General features: G+C 40.9%; 1 protein-coding gene across 1 annotated transcript in view; it reads right to left on the minus strand.

The window, feature by feature from the left end:
• PHEX (phosphate regulating endopeptidase homolog, X-linked) overlaps positions 1–20,575 on the minus strand; it is a gene marked incomplete at both ends in the record, with an annotated part of 82,235 nt that overhangs the window by 19,430 nt on the left and 42,230 nt on the right. Inside the window, 2 exons of the mRNA XM_010158304.1 lie at positions 1,855–1,958; positions 3,579–3,656. Coding sequence (XP_010156606.1) covers positions 1,855–1,958; positions 3,579–3,656 — 182 coding nt within the window. The remainder of the gene's footprint in view (positions 1–1,854; positions 1,959–3,578; positions 3,657–20,575) is intronic.

Below are 20,575 nucleotides of genomic sequence, written 5' to 3' on the forward strand. Positions count from 1 at the left end.
CTGAGGGCTCAGGTGGAGGTTACCCCCAGCCTGGCAGAGTGCAGAGCATATAGCTTCTCTGACAAAAGAGAGAGACCAAAAATCAAACTGGGGAGCCCCAGGTCAGAATGTGCCCTGTGGGATGACAAGAAAAACAAGACAAAGGTGATGAGAGTGCTGCTGTAAGTAGTCCTTGAAATAAGATGGTAAAGACAAGCATGAGAAAGTGTTCAATCTTGTAGTGGACATTCGGGTAAAATCTTCATTTTTTAAGCGTACCAATGTGACATTTCTCAGATTACAGCCCTCAAGGTGTAGCATCAGGGATTACCTGCTGATTAATTTCTTTAAAGGGTGGATTTCCCACCCTGCCAAGAATCTACGTGGTCTGCATCAGTGCTGCCCCAAAGCTGTTCATGAGGTTGTTGATTGCCATTGCTATAGAGTGGACAGTGTTATTTCACTGCCCTCACAGGAACTGCTGGTATGGAGACAATATACTGTCATGATCCAGCCCTGGCATCCAGGGCTGCAGGAAAGCCCATAAAATCATCTGCTGGGACTTAACCATGGCAGTGTCAGAGAAAGGTGTGACAAGAAGGTAAAATTCACAATTACAATTAAGCTATAAACAACCCTTTGAAAATAAGGGGTCAAATCACAAAACCCTAACCAGAAACAGCCCATGCCTGTCCTGCTGACATCCTCTACCGGCCTCACAGACAACACAGAGACATGCACAAAACAAGGTAGTTCAGTTTGGGTAGGAATTTCAGGAGCCCTAAGGAAATACCACCACAGGAGCTAAGCAGCAGCACCAATTTCAAAGAAGTAATTTTTAAGTAGCATGATTAGACTAATTAACTTCTGTTTAGGTTTTAATTTGTATTTAAGGATTTGATTACCCACCAGTAAGAAAAGAGACTGATGCTCTGATGTATTTGATGGCAGTACATGACACAATCTGCACTCCCATATTTTCAAATAAATAAAAATAACATATGTAAATTAAATTATGTTTTATTCCGTATCATTGCCATCAACAGCAGGTAGCTAACAATGATGATTGCTATTACTAATAATAATATTATCTCTTACTAATGGTTCCATTCTTAGAAAATTTATTTCATAAATCCCTGCTGTACCATTCCAAATTCTAACTGTGACCGAGACATAATCCATTTTTAATTGAGATTCAATTACCCCTCTTTTTCATTAAATCAAGTTTAAACTGCAAGCATATAACTACTGTGTACAGGGATACCTAGAACTTATATATAAAAAAAAATATCCACAGGAGTTTCTCAATAACTGGGTGGTTTGCCCATAGAATCATAGAATCATAGAATGGTTAGGGTTGGAAGGGACCTTAAAGATCATCTAGTTCCACCCCCCCTGCCACGGGCAGGGACCCCTTGCACTAGACCAGGTTGCTCAAAGCCACATCCAGTCGGGCCTTGAAGACAGCCAGAGATGGGGCATCCACAACATCTCTGGGCAACCTGTTCCAGTGCCTCACCCCCCTCTCTGGGAAGAATTTCTTCCTGACATCTAATCTAAACCTCCCTGATTTCAATTTATACCCATTACCCCTTGTCCTATCACTACAGGCTCTTGTAAAAAGTCCTCTCCCAGTACCCTTGTAGGCCCCCTTCAGATACTGGAACGCTGCAATGAGGTCTCCTCGGAGCCTCCTCTTCTCCAGGCTGAACAAGCCCAGTTCTCGCAGCCTTTCGTCATAGGAGAGGTGCTCCATTTTGTATCATAACATATTGCTATGTATATAATTGTATTAAAACATGTATTTAATAAATTAAATAATATAAATTAAAATATTGGTCAAAGAGTATGCAAATTTGCCTTTTGTCTACTCACTCTGTTTTTGGGACTTCTTTTCTAAGCCAGTAGAAATCAGATTGTGCTGCGTATTTGCGAGTTTGCAACACATTGCCGAAATAGTCACTTTCTGTAAATTTCATCTGTATAGATAAAGCACAGTAATTTTGAAAGCATGTCCAAGGAAACAAAGACTGACATAAACCAACCTGAACTTTTATTTTAAACAAAGTAACCACCTAATTGTTTAGCGATTATCAAAACAAGTAAAATTTTCACACTTGGAAGGAAGAATTAAATATTTTGTGAGCTCTGTTAAGAAACAGTGGCTGAACTGATCTACACAAGGGACTGGTACATTGGAATAGCTCTTCCCTGCACAGAGAACCGCTGAGGAAATCAGAAGTAATCAATGATGAATTGCAGACTGCATGTTTCTATAGCTATTATCCAGGCAGCCTATTTTCCATAAGGAAGTAGGTCTACTTTCATTTTAAGGGCATTTTAAAACCACTTTCAGAAATGTGACAAAGACCCTTTTTTTCAGTTTGTTTTGCATTTTATTACAAAAACATCGTGCCCTTCAAGAGTTCTGCCACTGCTTTCTTACTGTTTCTCGCATTAAATGCTTACAGACATAGGAGTCCATGCTTCCATAAGCCTCCTAATCTAATAGTAACCCACATACACACACAACTAACCATGCAAGAAAGAGGATGTTAATATTTTATAAATCCAGCTGATATCCATCACCAGTTTCAGGCAATCCTACGACTTGTAAGGAAGTTATACTTCAGATTTAAACCATGACTTTGCAACCGTGATTAACAAGTGTTTTTTGCTAGACATTACCACTTGTCTGGGCAAATAATTCCATATATTGAGTCATAATTTGGTCACATCCTCAGTCTCAATATACTGACGTCACAGCACCATCTCACCCTACTCTTTCCAGGAACAAGGACCAGCCTTGTAGGGTTGGTTCTTCACAGTTTCTCAATAAATTATGCCTCTTCTTAGTATTCTTTCACATTCTCTGGCAAAGATCACTATCACTCTTTTATTTTAGCAGTTCAAGACTGAATTTTTGATTCTACTTTGCCTGTAAGTTTCAGTAATACAATTCATCACATGCATGCCACAGCTACACCTTTGGAATATGGTAAAATATATCATCTTCATCATCTGCTTTCCTGCCTTAGGCTGAACAGACACTGGGTCAGGAAAGAGTCCCCTCTCCAGCATCTTTGTGCAGCAGACGACATGGCAGGTATGTACATTTGATAGGACGTCTAGGCACAATTATAAGCAACAAGCATAAATAAATTCACAGCCTGGAGAGGTGGGGAGAGCCTATATAAGGCACCATAAGTTATGATATTCTGAGGATAAATGCATTAGTATTTTTGAAGATCATTACTTTGAGGAGCAATGGGGGGGTTGTTTTGTTTCATTTTTAGAACTAAATGCAAAATTTATGCCAGCATACGTTTAACCTTTAAAATGCTTAATAGCAGGAAGGTTCTTTGTACCCAGACATATTTTCCTCCCAGCAGGCCTCGTGGTCATCTCACTTAGGCACACTGATGTTGACAATATAGACACGAGAGCTAACATACTTAATTCAATGTCTAAAAATAACCAGGCAAGCAGAACTCCAGATGTGTGCCAAACAAAAAGAGCTTTGATTTTAGACAGCAGTGAAACAGAGCAAAGAATGGCTGCAATATGTAAAAGAAGAAAGCTGCAAGTCTGACACTTACTGTTTTGATGTCTTCGTTAATATATGTGTCATTCATTATAAACTGAGGGTAACCCACTTTTGCCATAACTGCTTTTGCCTTTGAAAAAGAAAAAAGAAAAAAAAGAAGTGTTGGAAGATATAACCATTGCTCAGTGTACAGCTTTTTTTCCCCATTCTTTGTCTACTTTGTATTATTATGCCTCCCTGAAGGCATCCTAATTTAATTTCAGACCAACTTGCCTTAAAGGTAGACTTCGGGCCACAAATGAGCTTCACATCACAAAGTGGAGGGTCCAGGTTCTGCTGTCAGAGTATCACAGCGGGTCTGTTGTCATCTGCAGAGCTTTTGCAGACTTACAGCAATGTGTTTGAGTACCAAATCTAAACAGCTGATTTTCTCTACCATTTTTTGTGTTAATCAGATGATCAGTCATAGAATCATAGAATCACTAGGTTGGAAAAGACCTTAGAGATCATCCAGTCCAACCATATCTGTCCGCCACTAAACCATATCTCTCAGCACCTCATCAAATGTCAGACATCACATCACAGACATCAAATGTCTGTTTTTACAATATGTTTTCCAAAAGACAACAGGAAATGGCCTGTTTTGCTATGGCGCAGTAGCTAGTACACATCCAACAGTTAAAATGGATTTGATACACAGATACAAGTGAACCTGGGTCCCAGCAAGTGCAGATTGGCGTATTTCTGCTGAGGGTCACTTCCATTTACACCTGAGGATGGGTGCACACTTTTCTGAAGGACACTGTACTTTCCAAAATCCATAGGGCTAATCTTCATTTCATTCTCCACTTTCATCCCTCTACTTTGTAGTCATTGACCTTTCCCTAATGTCAGTAAAAGCATTAAAATAAGGCACTTCGCTTTTCATTAACTTTGGGTTTTTTCTTATTTTAGTCATGACTTGGTCCCAGTGTTTATGCACAAACTGTGTAAACACTCTGGTGTGAAGTGATAGTAGCTGTAGATGAGTATTCTCACTTTGTAAATCATGGCCTAAGTATATAAACAGCCTTAGTAATGTCCTCAAAAAAATATCAGCAGGCCACTCAGCCACTCAGAATCTCTGTGGAAACGATGTGTTTCCAGCAGAAAAACAGAAGGATACAAAAGGATAAGGTGACATACCAAGCAGTGAAATATGACAAGTCCATACAATAAACTGAAGCCATGGTGGACTAGGGTAGCACAAACCTTTTATTTTGCAAGTTTTCAGGATGCTGAATGCAATTTATCCTAAGTCTTTGGAATTCCCCCCACCCCTCAAAAAATGCTGTTGTAGAAATTTGTTCTTCCAACTCAAATGAATATTGCAAGATATGAAGTTCAATAAATTGATTGGCATCTAAACCAACTGCAGCCATACCAACCCTGGATTCTGCTCTCTGCAAGCAGAGCCCAGACCTCTCTGGGGCGCACTGACTTCTGCTTCCTTCTTGCTGCATGGGGTGGCTGTTCAGGGGAAGATTCCCCTTCCTTCACAATGAAATCCTTGCCCCCTTCTCCCCTCCACAGTGTCTCAATACAACAGGGCCCCTCATGACAGCAAGAATTAGAAATGTCTGTTCCACAACTGTTAGAAGGAAGCTAATGGACGGCTGACTCCATTTAACCAAAATTATTTTGTCTCCTCTTATTTTTCAAGAAGAAAGGCCTCTTTGCTTCTTCAAACTCCTTCAATTTCTCAATCTCATTTCCAACCCAAAGGCATAATCCTCCATTTGTGACATCACAATTAATTGTGTTTGAGTTAAGATGTCACAAACAGAAGATTACAATTTCAGGTAGGAAATTAGCAGCAGGAGCAGATGATCTCTTAAGCAAGAAAGATCCCATTGTCATGCAAATATCCCTAGTGATAAAAAAAAACCCAAACCCACAATGGAAGACAAATGCTGAACAGGAAATATGAAATGAGCCAAATTAACTCTCAACAGAATGTTTTCTCAGTTTTCCAGAAGGTAGAGCAGCCTTTCAAGGTATTTTAAATGCCTGGGGAGGATAACAAGTGAGACGGCGAGCACAATTCATCTGCAAGTTTACATATCATCAAGAGCACCTATTTTTTTCCTGGTGGTGTTGTCAGGTCCAGCCAACTGAACTTTGCAAGGAACTGGAAATCTTCCATTCTTCTTTTCAAATGTTTCAATCCTAATTGTTATACTAGTCATGAAAAAACAAAGCACAAAACTCACCAGTTTTAGTTTTAACTAAGTCAGCTGCTTAAACAAGTTAAGTATATCTCCAATGTCCAGCATGTGTTCTAGAGTAACCATCTGAATCACTTATGGTAGCCTCTGTGTTCAATCTACTTAATTGAGCCCCTCAGCATTTTGACTGAACAGATTTAATTAAAAAAACAATTATGAAGAATAAACCCTTTAAAAGCAATTTATAATGCAACATAAAAAAAAAAAATCAAGTGGCTTTCAAATAAAAAAATAAGGATTAACTGTGTCAGTATACTCCCATTTCACCAATAATGTAGGCAGTAAAATTTCGACCAAAAAATGTTGATCATATTTTGGCACATAGAAGAACATTTTTGGCTTTGAGCTATATTATGTCCTTTAAAAATACTCTACTTCTACACTGCTTTCCAAATAAAACAAATAAATTCACGCCTCACTGGCAGTAAACGCAGAGGACTATGAAGCCAGCCTAGATCTGGCAGTGCTTCTTTGCTAAAAGAAGCGGATGGACCCTGCCCCCAACCTCATGTTGCTAGCTGTCTGGTTGTGATCACTGATGTGTTTCCACTTCACCACATAGAAGTTTTGGGATCTTTGCGGAACACCTGCCACATTCATCTCAGTGTCTGCTTCCACAGCAACCCACTAAGAGCAGAGGTTTGGAACTGCCAGGCTTTGGTCCTTTTAGACCCCATTCCTTAACCAAACACCTCCAAGAATAAGGATGATTCCTTGACTCCTTAATAGCACAGTCTGACATAGGTTGATGTAAATATAATATATGATCTTATAAGGTTATAGATAATCATGTAATTAATATTTAACATTAATTTTACAGTTTAGTAACACTAAGTTTGTCATGGCCCCGGTGCATTAGAAAAGGAAGATGGGAAGAATTCTGCCAACCAGGCTACCTCAGGAGAGCTGGGCTCATTTGTCAGGTCACACATACTCTTGCTTTTTGTCTTTCACAATTGAGGTGAGCTTCTGATTTCCATGTAAGAGCTAAAAATGGTCAGACACTACTGAAATATTTTGTTACAAATCCCATATAAAACCCCAGTAAATAACAGAGCTTGTCTCAAAGAGTTTTTTGAAAGTAAACTCAAAAAATAATGCTACTTCTGGTACCTTGATGTTTTATCAATGGCTAAAACTGCCTCTATTTTGTAAGAGATATATATATCTATATATATATGTGGGGAAAAATGTTACTTTATTGCATTTGTTACTTAAAAGTGTTTGCCACAATATGTGTGCCTTAGAAGTCTGAGCAGGAAACAGACAACTATATACTCTGTAATAACTAAACTCTAAGGTAGACCTTACTACCACTGTAATTCCAATGCCTTCTTAAATGTTCCACCAGTCAGGTATGAGAACAGATTCAGAAAAGTACACACTCTGTTAGTACACCACCAGGTTAAATTGCTTATTAGAAAATACAGGTATATGCTTAAACACCATTACAAAGTTTCTGGACCACCTAAACTCACAAATTAAGAACATCCTTTTTGAGAACATCTAGAGTGAGAGCTGGTGGAGAGAAAACTGGTTCAAGGTTGTGACGTGCAATCCACATCTTGCTATACAGTTACTCCCAAAAAAGGAATGTGTCACAAATTGGTCCTAATGGTATGTATGATGTGGCCAAAAATTTAGAGATGTGCCATGCCCACCTGATATTCTAGTGGCCCAGTGCTGCCTTATCTCCACCATGTAGCCCACTGGTGTGGGAGGAACAGAGGAATAAGTTTGCTTGATCTGAAGGAGCAAGTGCCTCTTTTTCCCAAGGGCTGCCCCCAGCATCCTGACTTCAGCCTGGGGTGAGGTCCAGGCAGATCCTTAGGGTAGGAAGCGTGGGTGGCAGACCAGAGGGCTGCAGCACACCCGTAAGTTCCCTGATTCTGACAGTGAAGATATGACTCCTGATAAAGGGGACTGCTTCCCATAGCCAAAGCAAAACTCGTGAGAGAACTCTCCAGAGTCCTAGGGAATCCCTCTAACTGGGATTCCTCCCAGTGGCCCTGCATCAGGTCCAAGCCTGTTCAGCCCAGCCCCGCACACAGCCCAATTTATTTTCACAATGAACAAGTTAGAAAAAATTGTATTAAGAGCAGGTTTCTAAATTTGCGCCTTGAAACCTTCATGCTTCCTTGGCTATCTTTTCTGTTTGCTTGAGTAATACTTAACGGCAGTTCAAAGACTCCTTATTCATACAGCACAAAGAAGTGGAAAACTCTTCTACGACTCGCTTGCTCTTTCATAATTAAGTCAGTATTTTCCCTTGATAAGATTAAAAGTATATTTAAGAGACCAGCCTTCCAGGAGGCATGCACACACATAGGGGGAAAGCAAATGAAATGTGACAAATGTACAGGAACCATCATGTGGTAATTGCACATGAATCCGCCATAAACGCACCACGCACAACTTCTTATGGTTTAAAGGCTCATTTAATTCCTATCTCCAATTTGCATATTAAATAACCACGTGTACAGGAAGAAAAGGGGTGATGGGGCATTTCCCCCAGCTATTAAGTATTCAGCCTACATTAGGCTGTTGGGTAAATTAAGAAGACTCATCTCTGCAGGCTTCCTCTCCTGTCACTGAAAGTGAGATGCTCTTGCAGGGGGTGGCGCCAAGCAGCAGCGTGCTTAGAGCAAGCCATGATAACTGTTTTCTGTCCCAGCAGCCAGGGAGCAGGCTCCAAGGCAGACGACCCAGAGTGCGACTACTACCTCCACTGCTGATTACACAAGGAAGTTTCCCCACAGAGTTCAGCACAGCCAGGATTTTATCATCAGTGGAGAGCACTGCAAGTCAGTTTACTACAGAGAAAAAATAATAAACAGCCTTTCAATCCTGATTTAACAACTTGCCAACGTGTGAACACACACGTGTTTCGATGCTACAAAGCACCTCCGTTTCCAGTCTAGTCAAATTCTCGCTTGGCACCCAAACTTGGCACGTGAGCCTTCTGAGGGCCTTCTTTGCCCATCAGAGTATTATTTGGATATTTTGCAGGCCTACTAGCAACATCAAGTACCGACATATTGTACTTACTGTAAAAAAAAAATTAAAAAACCAAAACATGTCTCTCATCCCCAACAAAGTTTTACGAGCCTGACACAGATCTTCTGTATATCAACTTGACTCACAATAACTTTGTGAAGATCATTTTCAAGCTTCTAAAAATATAAAAAATTAATACAATTACAGTTCACTGAAAAATTAGCATGAAATACATTCTGAAAGCTAAAATCATTCATGGCAAAGTAATGTTCCATTTAATTACAAAGATTAATTCAGCCTTTATGTACGTGTCTGGTCTTTTCATTTTTCATTGAAAACAGATGATTCAAGAGCCATCTGGTAAAATTGCTGCATAAATATCACTGCATCTATTTAGGTTTTATGTATAGAAAAACTAGAAAAAGAGAGTGATGGATCTTGATAAAACACAGAATTTCCATCACAGGGTTAAAGTCAAGTCCTACAAATATCAGTAGGAATTGACCCACTGACCTGAGTGCGAGATGCTCTGGGCCCACCTTAATGATGTATTTTATTTCCTATGCAGGGACTACATGAAAAGTCAGGGATTTGCACATCATCAATTGCAATCAAAAGTGAAGTTGCAACTCAAATATGAACGCTTGGCCTGAAAGGATAATTTTTAAGAGTACTTGATCAGTAGTGAACTGGCTATAATCCATACTCTAGAATATAGCTAATCATCATGCTATTTTTAAACTTTGGCTTTAACTTTCCTCTTATATTTGCCTATCACAACAGTCCAAACTGTGTAGCTGTTTCAAGATTTTCAGAGCTGGTGTTGTTTCACGTAATAATAATTCACATACCACCACCTCACACTGCACCATAACCTTCCCCCCATATTTCAATAACTGTTTTGTATGATCTACATTAATCAACTGTGAAGATGGAAAATACAGCTATTTCCCCAGTATTGTAATAGCTTGTGTTGGGGGGGGGTGGGGGGGGGGGAGAAACAACGGGGGGGGGGGGGGGCAAAAAAAAAAAAAAAACCCCAAAAAAAAAAAACCAAACCCAAAGCCAAAAAATCCCCACAACAGAACACCCAAAACCAAACCAAACCAACCACCAAAACCAAAAACCCACAACCAAGTGAAGTGAATAATCACACTCAGAAACCCAACAGAAGTTTAAAACATTATGGCATCAAGTACACATAAAATTGTTTTCAGTTAATTGCAACTGGGTCCATTTAACAGCTTTGTGCTGCAAAATGAAAACAACAGCCCAGTCCTCACTCTTCTCCTTTGCTCCTCCCATCTCTGTCCATATTCTGCCCATGCTGCCTGCACCCACAGCCTCTCTGAGCTGCCTCAGCTCCTTCTCACATCTTTCTGGGAGGCTGCTTAGCTCACTAACAGCAGAAATTTATCCAAGTTTTTCCCCAGCTAATTTTCTGCCAGATCAGTAAGCTGAATGACCCACTACAGAGAGACCCAGTGAGTGCTGGAACTAGTGCAAGAAAACACATAATGTGAAAAAGCAGACAAGCAACAGCAAAAGGATTATGTGTTACATTCATTTACCTCTTTCTCTGAATCATCTTTTGAAATCAAAGCCTCAAGGAAAGCTTTCTGACAAGAAAATATTACCTAGTACACTTGAAAATACCACACCATACGTTGCCATCCTAGGAAACAGAGGGGAAACGGGACAAAAAAAATTTCTAAGCAAACTGTTAGTTGGGGTTATATATTATCTTAATATCCACTTTCTATCAAGATCACATTATTATTACTAACCATGAATTTTCAAGCACCTAAAAGTTTAGTGAGTCTGCCATGCACAGAAAAGAGTCAAAAGAAGCAACAACGTACATCAGAATGCCATTCTTTCCTGTCCTAAAAATCCCTTTTTCTCCTGGCTGTCTGGAAGACAGACTCAATCATTTGTTCAAGCACCGTGATGGTAATTTCACTGAAATTAAATTTTCAGTTTAAACCAATCCTACATTGATTTTGTTTGTTTGTTTAGCAATAGAACTGAATTAAATCACAGAAAATCTGAAACAGTCTAACTTATATCAAAATATAAAATCAGTGTGATATTTTCACAAGCGTAACTCCTTAGTTGCACTGTGGCTCGCTTAGGGCATGACTACACCAGGGTGTGTGTGGACAGCTAGGAGCTCCTCCAGCTGCTCTTCAAACAAGCCAGAAGTCTTGTGCTCTGAAGGCATAGAACATCCTTAGTATCATGCTGCTACATATAAGCCCCATGGTATATGCTGCTAAACTGCCTCTGACATGGCTCTAATAGCTCACACACCTGAGTTAAGCCTGTACACACCCTTAGAAACTTTAGAAGACTATCCACTCATACCTTTATTTTCAGGCAATGTTCTATGTTTTCCAATAAAATTTTCTTTTTTTTTTTTTTAAATAAAAAGCAAACACCCTCACAACTCAAAATTCTCTTTAGCTATCTTTTGAAATAACATTATATACCCTTACCCCACAAATTTTGCATCAGGATCCCAAGGATTTGCAATGACCCAACAAAAAAAATATCTACCTCTAACTTGCCTTTGAGCTGCAGAAATTATTAAGTTGCATTTTTTGTAGAAACTCCTGCCTGGGCTCATTTCACTGCTCAGCGCCAGAGCTCTGAGCACGTCAACATGAGTTGACCTGTACTCCCACTGCCATGCCACCTCTTGCTAGAAACACACCCACCTTGCCGCAAAATCTTTCCTGCTGTTTTTATTTTAGCTCGGGGAAAACAGCAGGTTTAACTACAAACACTGCACTGACAAAATAAAAGTCCCCAAGGACCCAAAAAGCCCAGTGTGCTGAAGAAAGCCCTGGCACCGAGTGCTGTAACACTCTGTGAGAGAGGCAGCTCCAGCAACCAGGAAAGGGCAAGAAATCTCTCTCACCATCACAGCCATATGGGATATGGGCTACCACAGCATTTCATTTGGCATTTTTTTGCAAAACTCTGAATAACTCCTGTTCCAGAGAGGGACAACTTCTGACCTTAGCCTCTGCTTCCATCAGTTCATATTCATTTAACATTTTCAAGGTTATCTTTGCTTAAGCAAAGGTTGCAGAGCATTTTTTTTTTTTAATTAATAGAATGTAAAAAATTCTCTTTTCATTTCAAGCCACAAGTGAGTATCAAGATACAGTCTAGATACAGCTGAGACCAGACACGGCAGAGACTCATTCTTACACTACCCAAACTGCAACAGGGACGAAGGACCTAATCACAAGTATTACTTGGCTCAGAACTTGCAGGTTTTTCCTCTGGGAAGAAATTAATTTAGTTTGAACAGGGACCCTGACCAGCAGTGTACTAGTAAGCACGGCACTATCAGTTATCCATGCCTGACAATACATGGGGGGGGAAAGCAGATGCATATGTAGACAAAATCATATGCTGCAGAATCTAGAAAAACCATATATAGCAAATGCTCTACTTTCTATTCCAGACCAAATCTCTCTATTCCAAATCTTTACATATTTTTATGCTTAAATAAATTATATATGCATTTATTTCTGCATTGACAGAACTCAATACTTACTGAGAAAACTGAACCCAGGACACGTCACAGCTCCCTCACAAGGGAGGGCTGCTGAGGAAGGCTTTATTGTCGGGCACAGTGTCCTGGCTTCTGCAAGGCCACTAAGGGACTAAATTCCTGAGTCTGATGACCTTAAAGTAAACTCCAGCAATACCAGTACCCAAAGCCATTTAAACCTTTCACAACTTTGTTTCCGACCTCTATGACTGTTGAGCTTGGTCAACACCTGAGCAAGCTGAAGTGCTACTGGTCCTGGACAGCATGGTGCCCAAGGGTCCATGCCAGAGCCCCAGCCCGCACCCCTGCCTTGCCACGCATCCTGCCTGCTTGCAGAGAGCAGGCAGCCTTCCTCTCGGTGACTCAGGTGGACATATACAGGACATGGAGATCACCACAGCCGAGAAATGCACATTCATTGGGATACAGAGGGAATACCAAGTAGATACCTGAGCATGCCCTCGTAGACTCTCCATACAGAGAATGGGTCTCACATACCTCAGTATCTGTTACTGTTGAGCTGGGGGATTGTAGTATCTTTGTAACTATTCCTCTGCAGAAGGCAGTTTTACTTGGTAAAACAATCAAGATAATGACAGTTAAAGCTGAAACTGCCTGAGACCTCCAGGGTTGGCGTGGGAATTCCTACCCTTTGGAAGAATTAATCTTTGAGCATTCATGTTGCATTGCTGCCACAAAAGCTTCAGATTCACCCCAGTCCCTGAGTACTGTCAGGTGTGTCCAGCCATCTGTATCCATCCTTCTATCTCAAGCATGGTATTTGTCACAACTGTTTTGATGTCATGCACCCATTTTGGCCTTATGGAGTCATGGCGGAGTCTGAAAAATGACAGCTGCAAGATCAGGGTTAAATACAATTTCCTCTCCCTTCAACTGTTTTCCACTATCTGTTTGCACGGTGCTCAGGTTATTAATGGAACTGACATCCCTGTACAACTGAGTGAACAGTAGCAGCAGCCAGATAACAAGGAAGAAGCTGACAGCAGTGATCTAACCCCAAAGATAAGAGATAAGCAAACATACCATGGCTATTAGTTTCAACTCTGGCCAATGGAGAAGAACATCTCCAGTGGTTACTGAACAAGAATGGCCAGTCCTCCTGAGAAGGTTAAATTAAATTCAGGATGTGAGAGAGATTATTCTGTGAGTTCAAAAATTAAAGTTTGTGATGAGAAATAAACATTTGACTTAAGGGGAAAAAAAAAAAAGGAAAAATTGCTGTTGATCTGATGAAAAGTGAAGACCTATTTTTATTCAGAGGAAAGCATGGAACACTTCTACACTAGAAGGAAAGTACCTTGCATTCTCTGTATCTCCCAGGTGAAAAATGTTACCCTTAATACTGGCATTTTCCAAGCAGATGTCTCAGGATGGTGCAGAAGTGGTAGCATTAATATCCTGACCAAATTCCAAACTAAGCAAGCAGAGCAAACTTTTCAAATGCCCCATATAATTTCTGAGCTGCTTAGCATCTACTTCACTTCCTACTTCCTATCGAGTTGTCCCCTTCTCTTCATATGCCCATGCACAGAAGGGTAAAGATGAGTTAGATCACAAAGACAAGCTCTGGTGATACATTTAAAGCCCAAGAGACCTGTAGACATGTAGGCAAACAGCTAAAATGTGACTTTGTCTCTTCTGAACTCCAACCCATGTTTCCACTTTGCCAGGGAGCTCATTGCTTCCTGAAATGCAGTTGCAACAATACAGGCAGGACCTTAGATTTTTGCATTGAAGTACGAGTCCAGATAGAGAGCACCCTAATTTCAGAAAGTTCACTTCCTCAAAGGAAAATTGTGGTCAAGGTTCAATTGACACTAAGCAGTAATATGCTTTCCAGTTTGGAAATGACAAGGTTGTTTCAATATCTGAAAAAAACTTTCTAGTAAAATCAGTAAATTTGGAAGTCAGCAGTCACCCCCATTGGCTTTTGAACAGGAATTAAGTGCCTAAATATAATTAGATCCTTCAGAAATTTCTCCTTCTTTTCCTAGTTCTTCTGAGGAGATATAAAGTCATCTTAAAAGAAACAGTAAAAGGTGTCTTGGGATCTTTGGTTTTGAAACTCCATCGTCTTCTTTTACAAAGTGCTGTTCTGTCAGCCTTATGCTGGCCTTCATTCCAGAAAATGCCCACTTGAGATGTGGGAGGTGTTCAGAATCAGGTCTAGTTCCTCTGTCATATTTTTTGCATTATTTTACATAGGATATGTCCACAGAACCCACAAGGCACAAAAGACATTTTTTTATTTTTGCAGAGCGCCTGGCACCCACTCTCAAGATTGGATGCTTTGTCGTCTTTGTGCAAAATTAGCATGGCATTAAGTAAGACTAAGTTCACCTCCTGAAGCTGTGGCATCTGGGTTTTTTGTCTGGGTATGCCTCAGACGTTAATGAAAGGTTATGTTTCAGAACTGTATCTAGTGCACACCCTGGACAGTCTGTTTGAGCAAACACAGGAGACTCCATACTCTCTGGATGTACTGCTGTGCCAGGGTTATATGTAAGCAAGAATAGGCATGAGAAAAGCACAGGCAAAACACAACAGTTTTCTCCATTACAAGAACGTAGGGGGAGAAGGTGACATTTTCCAGACAAGCAAAAGGAGATGTTTTCTCACACAGAGCACAGTGAGACTGTGCTCTCACTGTCGTGGGAAGCTGTGGATGGTAAAAATTGTGGGTTCAAAAAGTCATTAGACAAACTCCCAGCACAAAAACATAAATAAATACAAAACCATCACTTCGGACTCAGGAAGAAACTGAGCTGCAGATTTTCAGAGGCCAGGAGAGGATAGCGGGAATGTATCCCTTTATGCTTGCCCTGTCCTTATGTTCATTTTTAAACATCTGCTACTGTTTGGCCTCTGTCCGAACCAGACACTGGACCTCTGGTCTAAGCAGTATGGCTGTCACATTCATAGTGAAATCACCCAAATATGAAGAGAGAGAGACACCATGGAGAACTGTGAAAGATGGCAGGGGCTCAGCTAATCGACCAGAGGGCTGGATACAGCCAGTAAGTCCCAGCGGAGAAGTGAATGGCTTCAGTGGGATAACCCATGGACACCTACCTCATTTAAAGTACCTATACTTTGTTAAATCAGGGCTTGTACAGATGGCTCTTGATTTCCTGAGGGCTATTGGCCTAAATTGCACTGCATTATCGAGGGAGGATTGCTGTAACTCTGTGAAGTGGCAGAACAAACCCCGTAGGCTAAACAAAAGTACCTAACGCTGCCTGAGAGAGACACCTATAGCTAGGCACTGTCCTTATATTTTCCTGTGGTTCTCCTGCCTCGTTCTTCTCAGACTCAGAGAGATGCAAAGAAAACAAGCATTGTGTATATGACTTCCTTGGAGAGGAATAAAGCCAAGCAGCAGGCAAGTTCAGTTGGCAAAAAATGATTGCACAGTGACCTTGGGATTTGTGCTCCATGACCTAAAGAGGTTAATAATGTTTCAGGAAAAAAAAAAAATTCTTATTAGAGAAAAACAAGCTTTTTTTGGCTTATCATCCATGATTTAAAAATAGTATTGCAAAGCAGAAATATAACTTCCTACAATGCGGGCTATTTTACAAGAGATTTGCAAACTTTCAGAAAACAGGCTTTTGTGTAAAAGTTTCTTTTTCAAGCCTCCAGATAAACAGCTAAACCCAAGTGCAAAGGGCATTTCAAGAAGGAAAATAGAAGTGATTAAAAAAATAATGGCTCCTGCTCAGAAAAGGGAATAATTTTAAGCTTCCGTGATGGGTCTTCCACTGAATTATTCTTTGAAAAGCAGCAGCAATAAAATACTATTTTAAAGATAGGAGCCCTCATCACAGAAGTCACGTCAATGGAGTTTCCTTTGCGGGTTCTCCCTCTTCCCTGCGGCCCACCGCTGCAAAACGCAGCTGTCAATACCTGTTGGCCGACATAGCAGGCTGCAGTCCGCACCTTCATTGTAAGGGAAAGGAAAGGTTTTCCTCTATTCCCCCCAGCCCATCTTTCATCCTTCTCAGAGGCCGCAAAATGGCCCAGAGCCCGCCAGGTGCCTAGGAAGCCGAGGAGGGACTTTTCCACAGGGATCGGCTTCTGTAGCTCACAGACCACATACTGGAAGATTGCTGCCAGACACACCCCTGGAGCTGGACTCATCTGAATGATTTCTCTCTTCTTCAGATGAGGGCAAAATTTAATGACCTTTGCAAAAGCGAGAGGCTAAAAGGGCAAGAAGCGGAACCTTTTTGCCTTCCTTTTTTTTTTTTTTTCTTTATATCAGAGATCTGTATTGAAAATTCGGGAGGTTAACACGCATAGTTTAAGCAAATTTCAGATGGTGGTCAAACACAGAGCAATAAAGCAAGGCTTGCACAGAGCAGAGGAAGGACAGGGCAGAAAACAGAGCATCACAGCACAGAGCCGAACGCTCCTCTCCGACTCGGAGCTCCTTTGGAAGCAGCGTGAGCTCCATCCAGAGAGCTAGGTGAGAACTGCACGCCAAGGCACGCCAAGTCACCTAACCCTGTTAAAATCTGTGCAACACCGGCTTTCAGACGGTCTGCTTTAAATCCATGCTTCGATCACAGAAAGAGAGGAGTGCAGGAAGGATAGGAGGAAATTATTAGATGTTATCTCATTACATTGTTTTGTTACAGAGGGAAAGTCAGACCTTAAATCCAAAGCATGCAAGGGCTAGAAGGTTGATTCTCAGAAATCAAGGCTGCAAGACGATTGTTCCCTATGTCACACAGACTGGCAGATTTTGTGCTTTTAATATGGTTTGGGCTGATGAAATTAGTAGTGTCCCCTCTGAGTAACTTAAAACAACAGAAAAGACACAAAGGGAGTCACAGACTGAGAAACATTTCAGTGATTAGATGGAGCTGATAGGCTGCCTAAAGCAAAATTCAGGCATCGATTCTACCAGAGGGCCTTTTGTAAGTCCTTCAGAGGTCGATGGTGCCTTTGATTGCAAAGCATCAGTCTGACAGCAAGGTATACAAGTTTGGCCTCAGCCAAACACACACGAAATGTGGGTGTCAGTCAGAAATCAGGCAGCAGAAAACACGCAAAACAGTGAGTATATGAATCGTGGACAGGATTTGCAGTTAATTCTCTTTAAAGCCTGCCAAGTCATTTGCATTACAGTGTTGTCATCTAAAGATACAGTCACGGGAAGGAACAGAAAAGTAGTCTAAGATGAGATGTTTTTCTAGGAAGGCTCCCATACTCACAATCCAGACATCCAGATCCTGCATCAATCTTATTCTTCTTTCAGGAAACGAGTAAAAGATTTTGTAGTGACACAAATATGCCTGAGGCTAAAGAAAGGACTAATGACAAAACAAATTGAACACACAAAGCAGTCCCAGTAAACAAAACCTACTACGTTTCTACAGTTCCTTTCTTTCCAGAGCATTCAAAAAATTCAAGAATGCAATGAAATTAAAAATATGGAGGAAAAGCAAACTATATGAATCACAGTGATTTCCTTGCAGCATATGGTTCTGCCATAGAACTTCAGGCAGGAGCTCTACTATGCATTGCTATAAGGGACAATGCGACAGCTACTGATGAAAACATAAAGGACCAAGATGCTCTTTTCCTAACTAATTACTCCCTTTCTTTACTTAATTGATAATAAGAATACAACAGACTATTTCAGTTGGAAGGGACCTACAACGACCATCCAGTCCAACTGCCAGACCACTTAAGGGCTGACCAAAAGTTAAAGCATGTTATTAAGGGACTTGTTCAAATGCCTCTTAAACACAGACAGGCATGGAGCAACGACCACCTCTCTGGGGAGCCTGTTCCAGAGTTTGACCACCCTCTCGGTAAAGAAAGGCTTCCTAATGTCCAGTCTAAACCTTCCCTGCTGCGGCTTTGAACCTCTACCATGCATCCTGTCACTGGATACCCAGGAGATCAGCACCTCCCTCTCCACTTCCTCTCCTCAGGAAGCTGTAGAGAGCAATGACATCACCCCTCACCCTCTTTTTCTCCAGATTAAGCAAACCCCCAGTCCTCTGCCCCTCCTCACAGAACATGACTTACAGTCCTTCCACCAGCATTGTTACCCTCCTCTGGATGCATTCGAGTACCTTAACACCCTTCTGAAACGCTGGGGCCCGTAACTGCATACAGCACTCCAGGTGAGGCTGCACCAACACCAAATACAGCAGGATTATCCCCTCTTTTGACAGGCTATGCTGTGCTTGATGCACCCCAGGATGCGATTGGCCTTCTTGGCTTCCAGGGCATGCTGCTGTCTCATACTGAGCCTGCTGCCACCCAGCACCTCCATATGCCTTCCTACAAGGCTGCTCTCCAGTCACTCCTCACCCAATTTACACTTGTGCCTGGCGTTACTCTGTCCCAGGTGCAGAATATGGCATTTGTTATTGTCAAATTATGCCATTAATCATTGTGCAATGCACCAATCTATCTAAATCCCCCCTTCAGAGAGACAACAGCATCTTTCAGTTTAGTACTGCCAGCAAACTTGGTAGTGGTGAATTCAGCTCCTGCATCCAGATCATTGGTAAATACATTTAACAGAACAGGTTCTAGGACTGAGCCCTGAGGAACACTGCTGGTGACCGGGCACCAGCTGAATGTAGCCCCAGTCACCACAACCTTTTGAGCTCTGCCATTCAGCCAGTTCTTCACCCAGCACACCCTGAACCTGCTCATCCCACAGTGGACAACTTGTCCAGAAGGATGCTGAGGGAAAGTGTGAAAAGCCTTATTAAAATCCAGAAAAATTACATCCACCTTTATTCACTAGGCAGGTAACCTTATTCCTTCATTCACTAGGCAGGTAACCTTATTGTAGGAAGATATTAGATGAATAAAGAAGCAGGTGCCATCTTTTGCTCTGGAAATAGAAACAAGCAGAAGATGCTCACACAGGATTGAAATTTATCTCCAAGCGAAATTTCCTACCCTAATAAAAAATTCCACAGAGGTGTTAGTAAGCACAGAGAACTAGAAAGGTTGCTTTATGTATTACTGAGCTCAGCCCAGCAATAATTGGCTAAAATACTAGTTTGCCTATACAGAAGATCAAAGCAGAGGGTCCTTTCTGGCCTTCATCTGAAAGAAGGTATCTTCAGCACCCCACTGCGCTCTGTCATAAAACTGGTCTCTGTTTTGATAGTGCTCCAGAACAAAGAGTAATCCTAAGAAGGCCTCCAGGATGATACAACTTGTTCTTCAATTCAAAAACAAACTAAGCTCCTTCCTAAGCTGTGAAATCCACGGTACTTGCACTATCCTCACAGATGTGGGTGACGCTTACTGACAAAAAAATTTCACTTTTACAGTTCTATATAATAGTGTAATAAAGTCATACTGTTGTTTTTTTTAACAACCAAACAATTCTCACTCCAAAATTCCTGTTGTCTGTGCTGTTTTATTGAAGTGTAAATATTAAAAAAGTGACAGAATAATGTGCAGGGCTCATGATACTTAACTGGAACAGAGTAACAGATTTTGAAGGTTCTGTTGTATTATACATCCTAGATTTCCCCAGTGAATTATCAGACCATGCATGTAATGAATCTATATCTTGAATTAAAAATACATCCATCCAAATGTCCCAATAAAAATCCAATACTTATAATTAGGAATAAATAGTATCTAATAAACAGGCACAAACACCAAGTCTGGAAATCTGCCAGAATGTCTCTGTAGACACTTTCCTTCTAGCCAAGTAGCCGTTTCTGTGAAACTGAACTTAAACTTAGTCATAAGTCCTACCGCATAATTGTTGCTGCAATTTCTAAGTTATTACGTAATACTCATGTCTTACAAGCTTGACCTTGTTCCTGTGTCAGTAAACTATAAAATTGTTGTTTAAGTCAGTGAGAATGGATTGAAACCATTTGCTATTCATAGTACTATGGCACGTAGTATTATTTTTATTGTACTGCTTGAATTTAGTTTGTTATGCACTGTTTGGCCCAGACTCATGCTCATTAACTTCAGAAACTTAAATGAGATGCCTAAATTGGGAGAAAACCTGTAAGCTTCTTAAATGTGTCAACAGAGCGAAACAAGCCTCTTCCTCTAAGAAAGATCTAACCTACCTTCAGAAAAAAACTCTCCCTAAATTAGGAAAGGGAGAGATTTTTAGAGAGTTTACTAGTTTGTGACAATGCTTGTATTGCTTCTCTGCTGAAAAGCAGGTAACAAAATTTGAACAAA

Source organism: Eurypyga helias, unplaced genomic scaffold (assembly GCF_000690775.1).
Source record: "Eurypyga helias isolate BGI_N326 unplaced genomic scaffold, ASM69077v1 scaffold7339, whole genome shotgun sequence".
Taxonomy (NCBI): Eukaryota; Metazoa; Chordata; class Aves; order Eurypygiformes; family Eurypygidae; genus Eurypyga; species Eurypyga helias.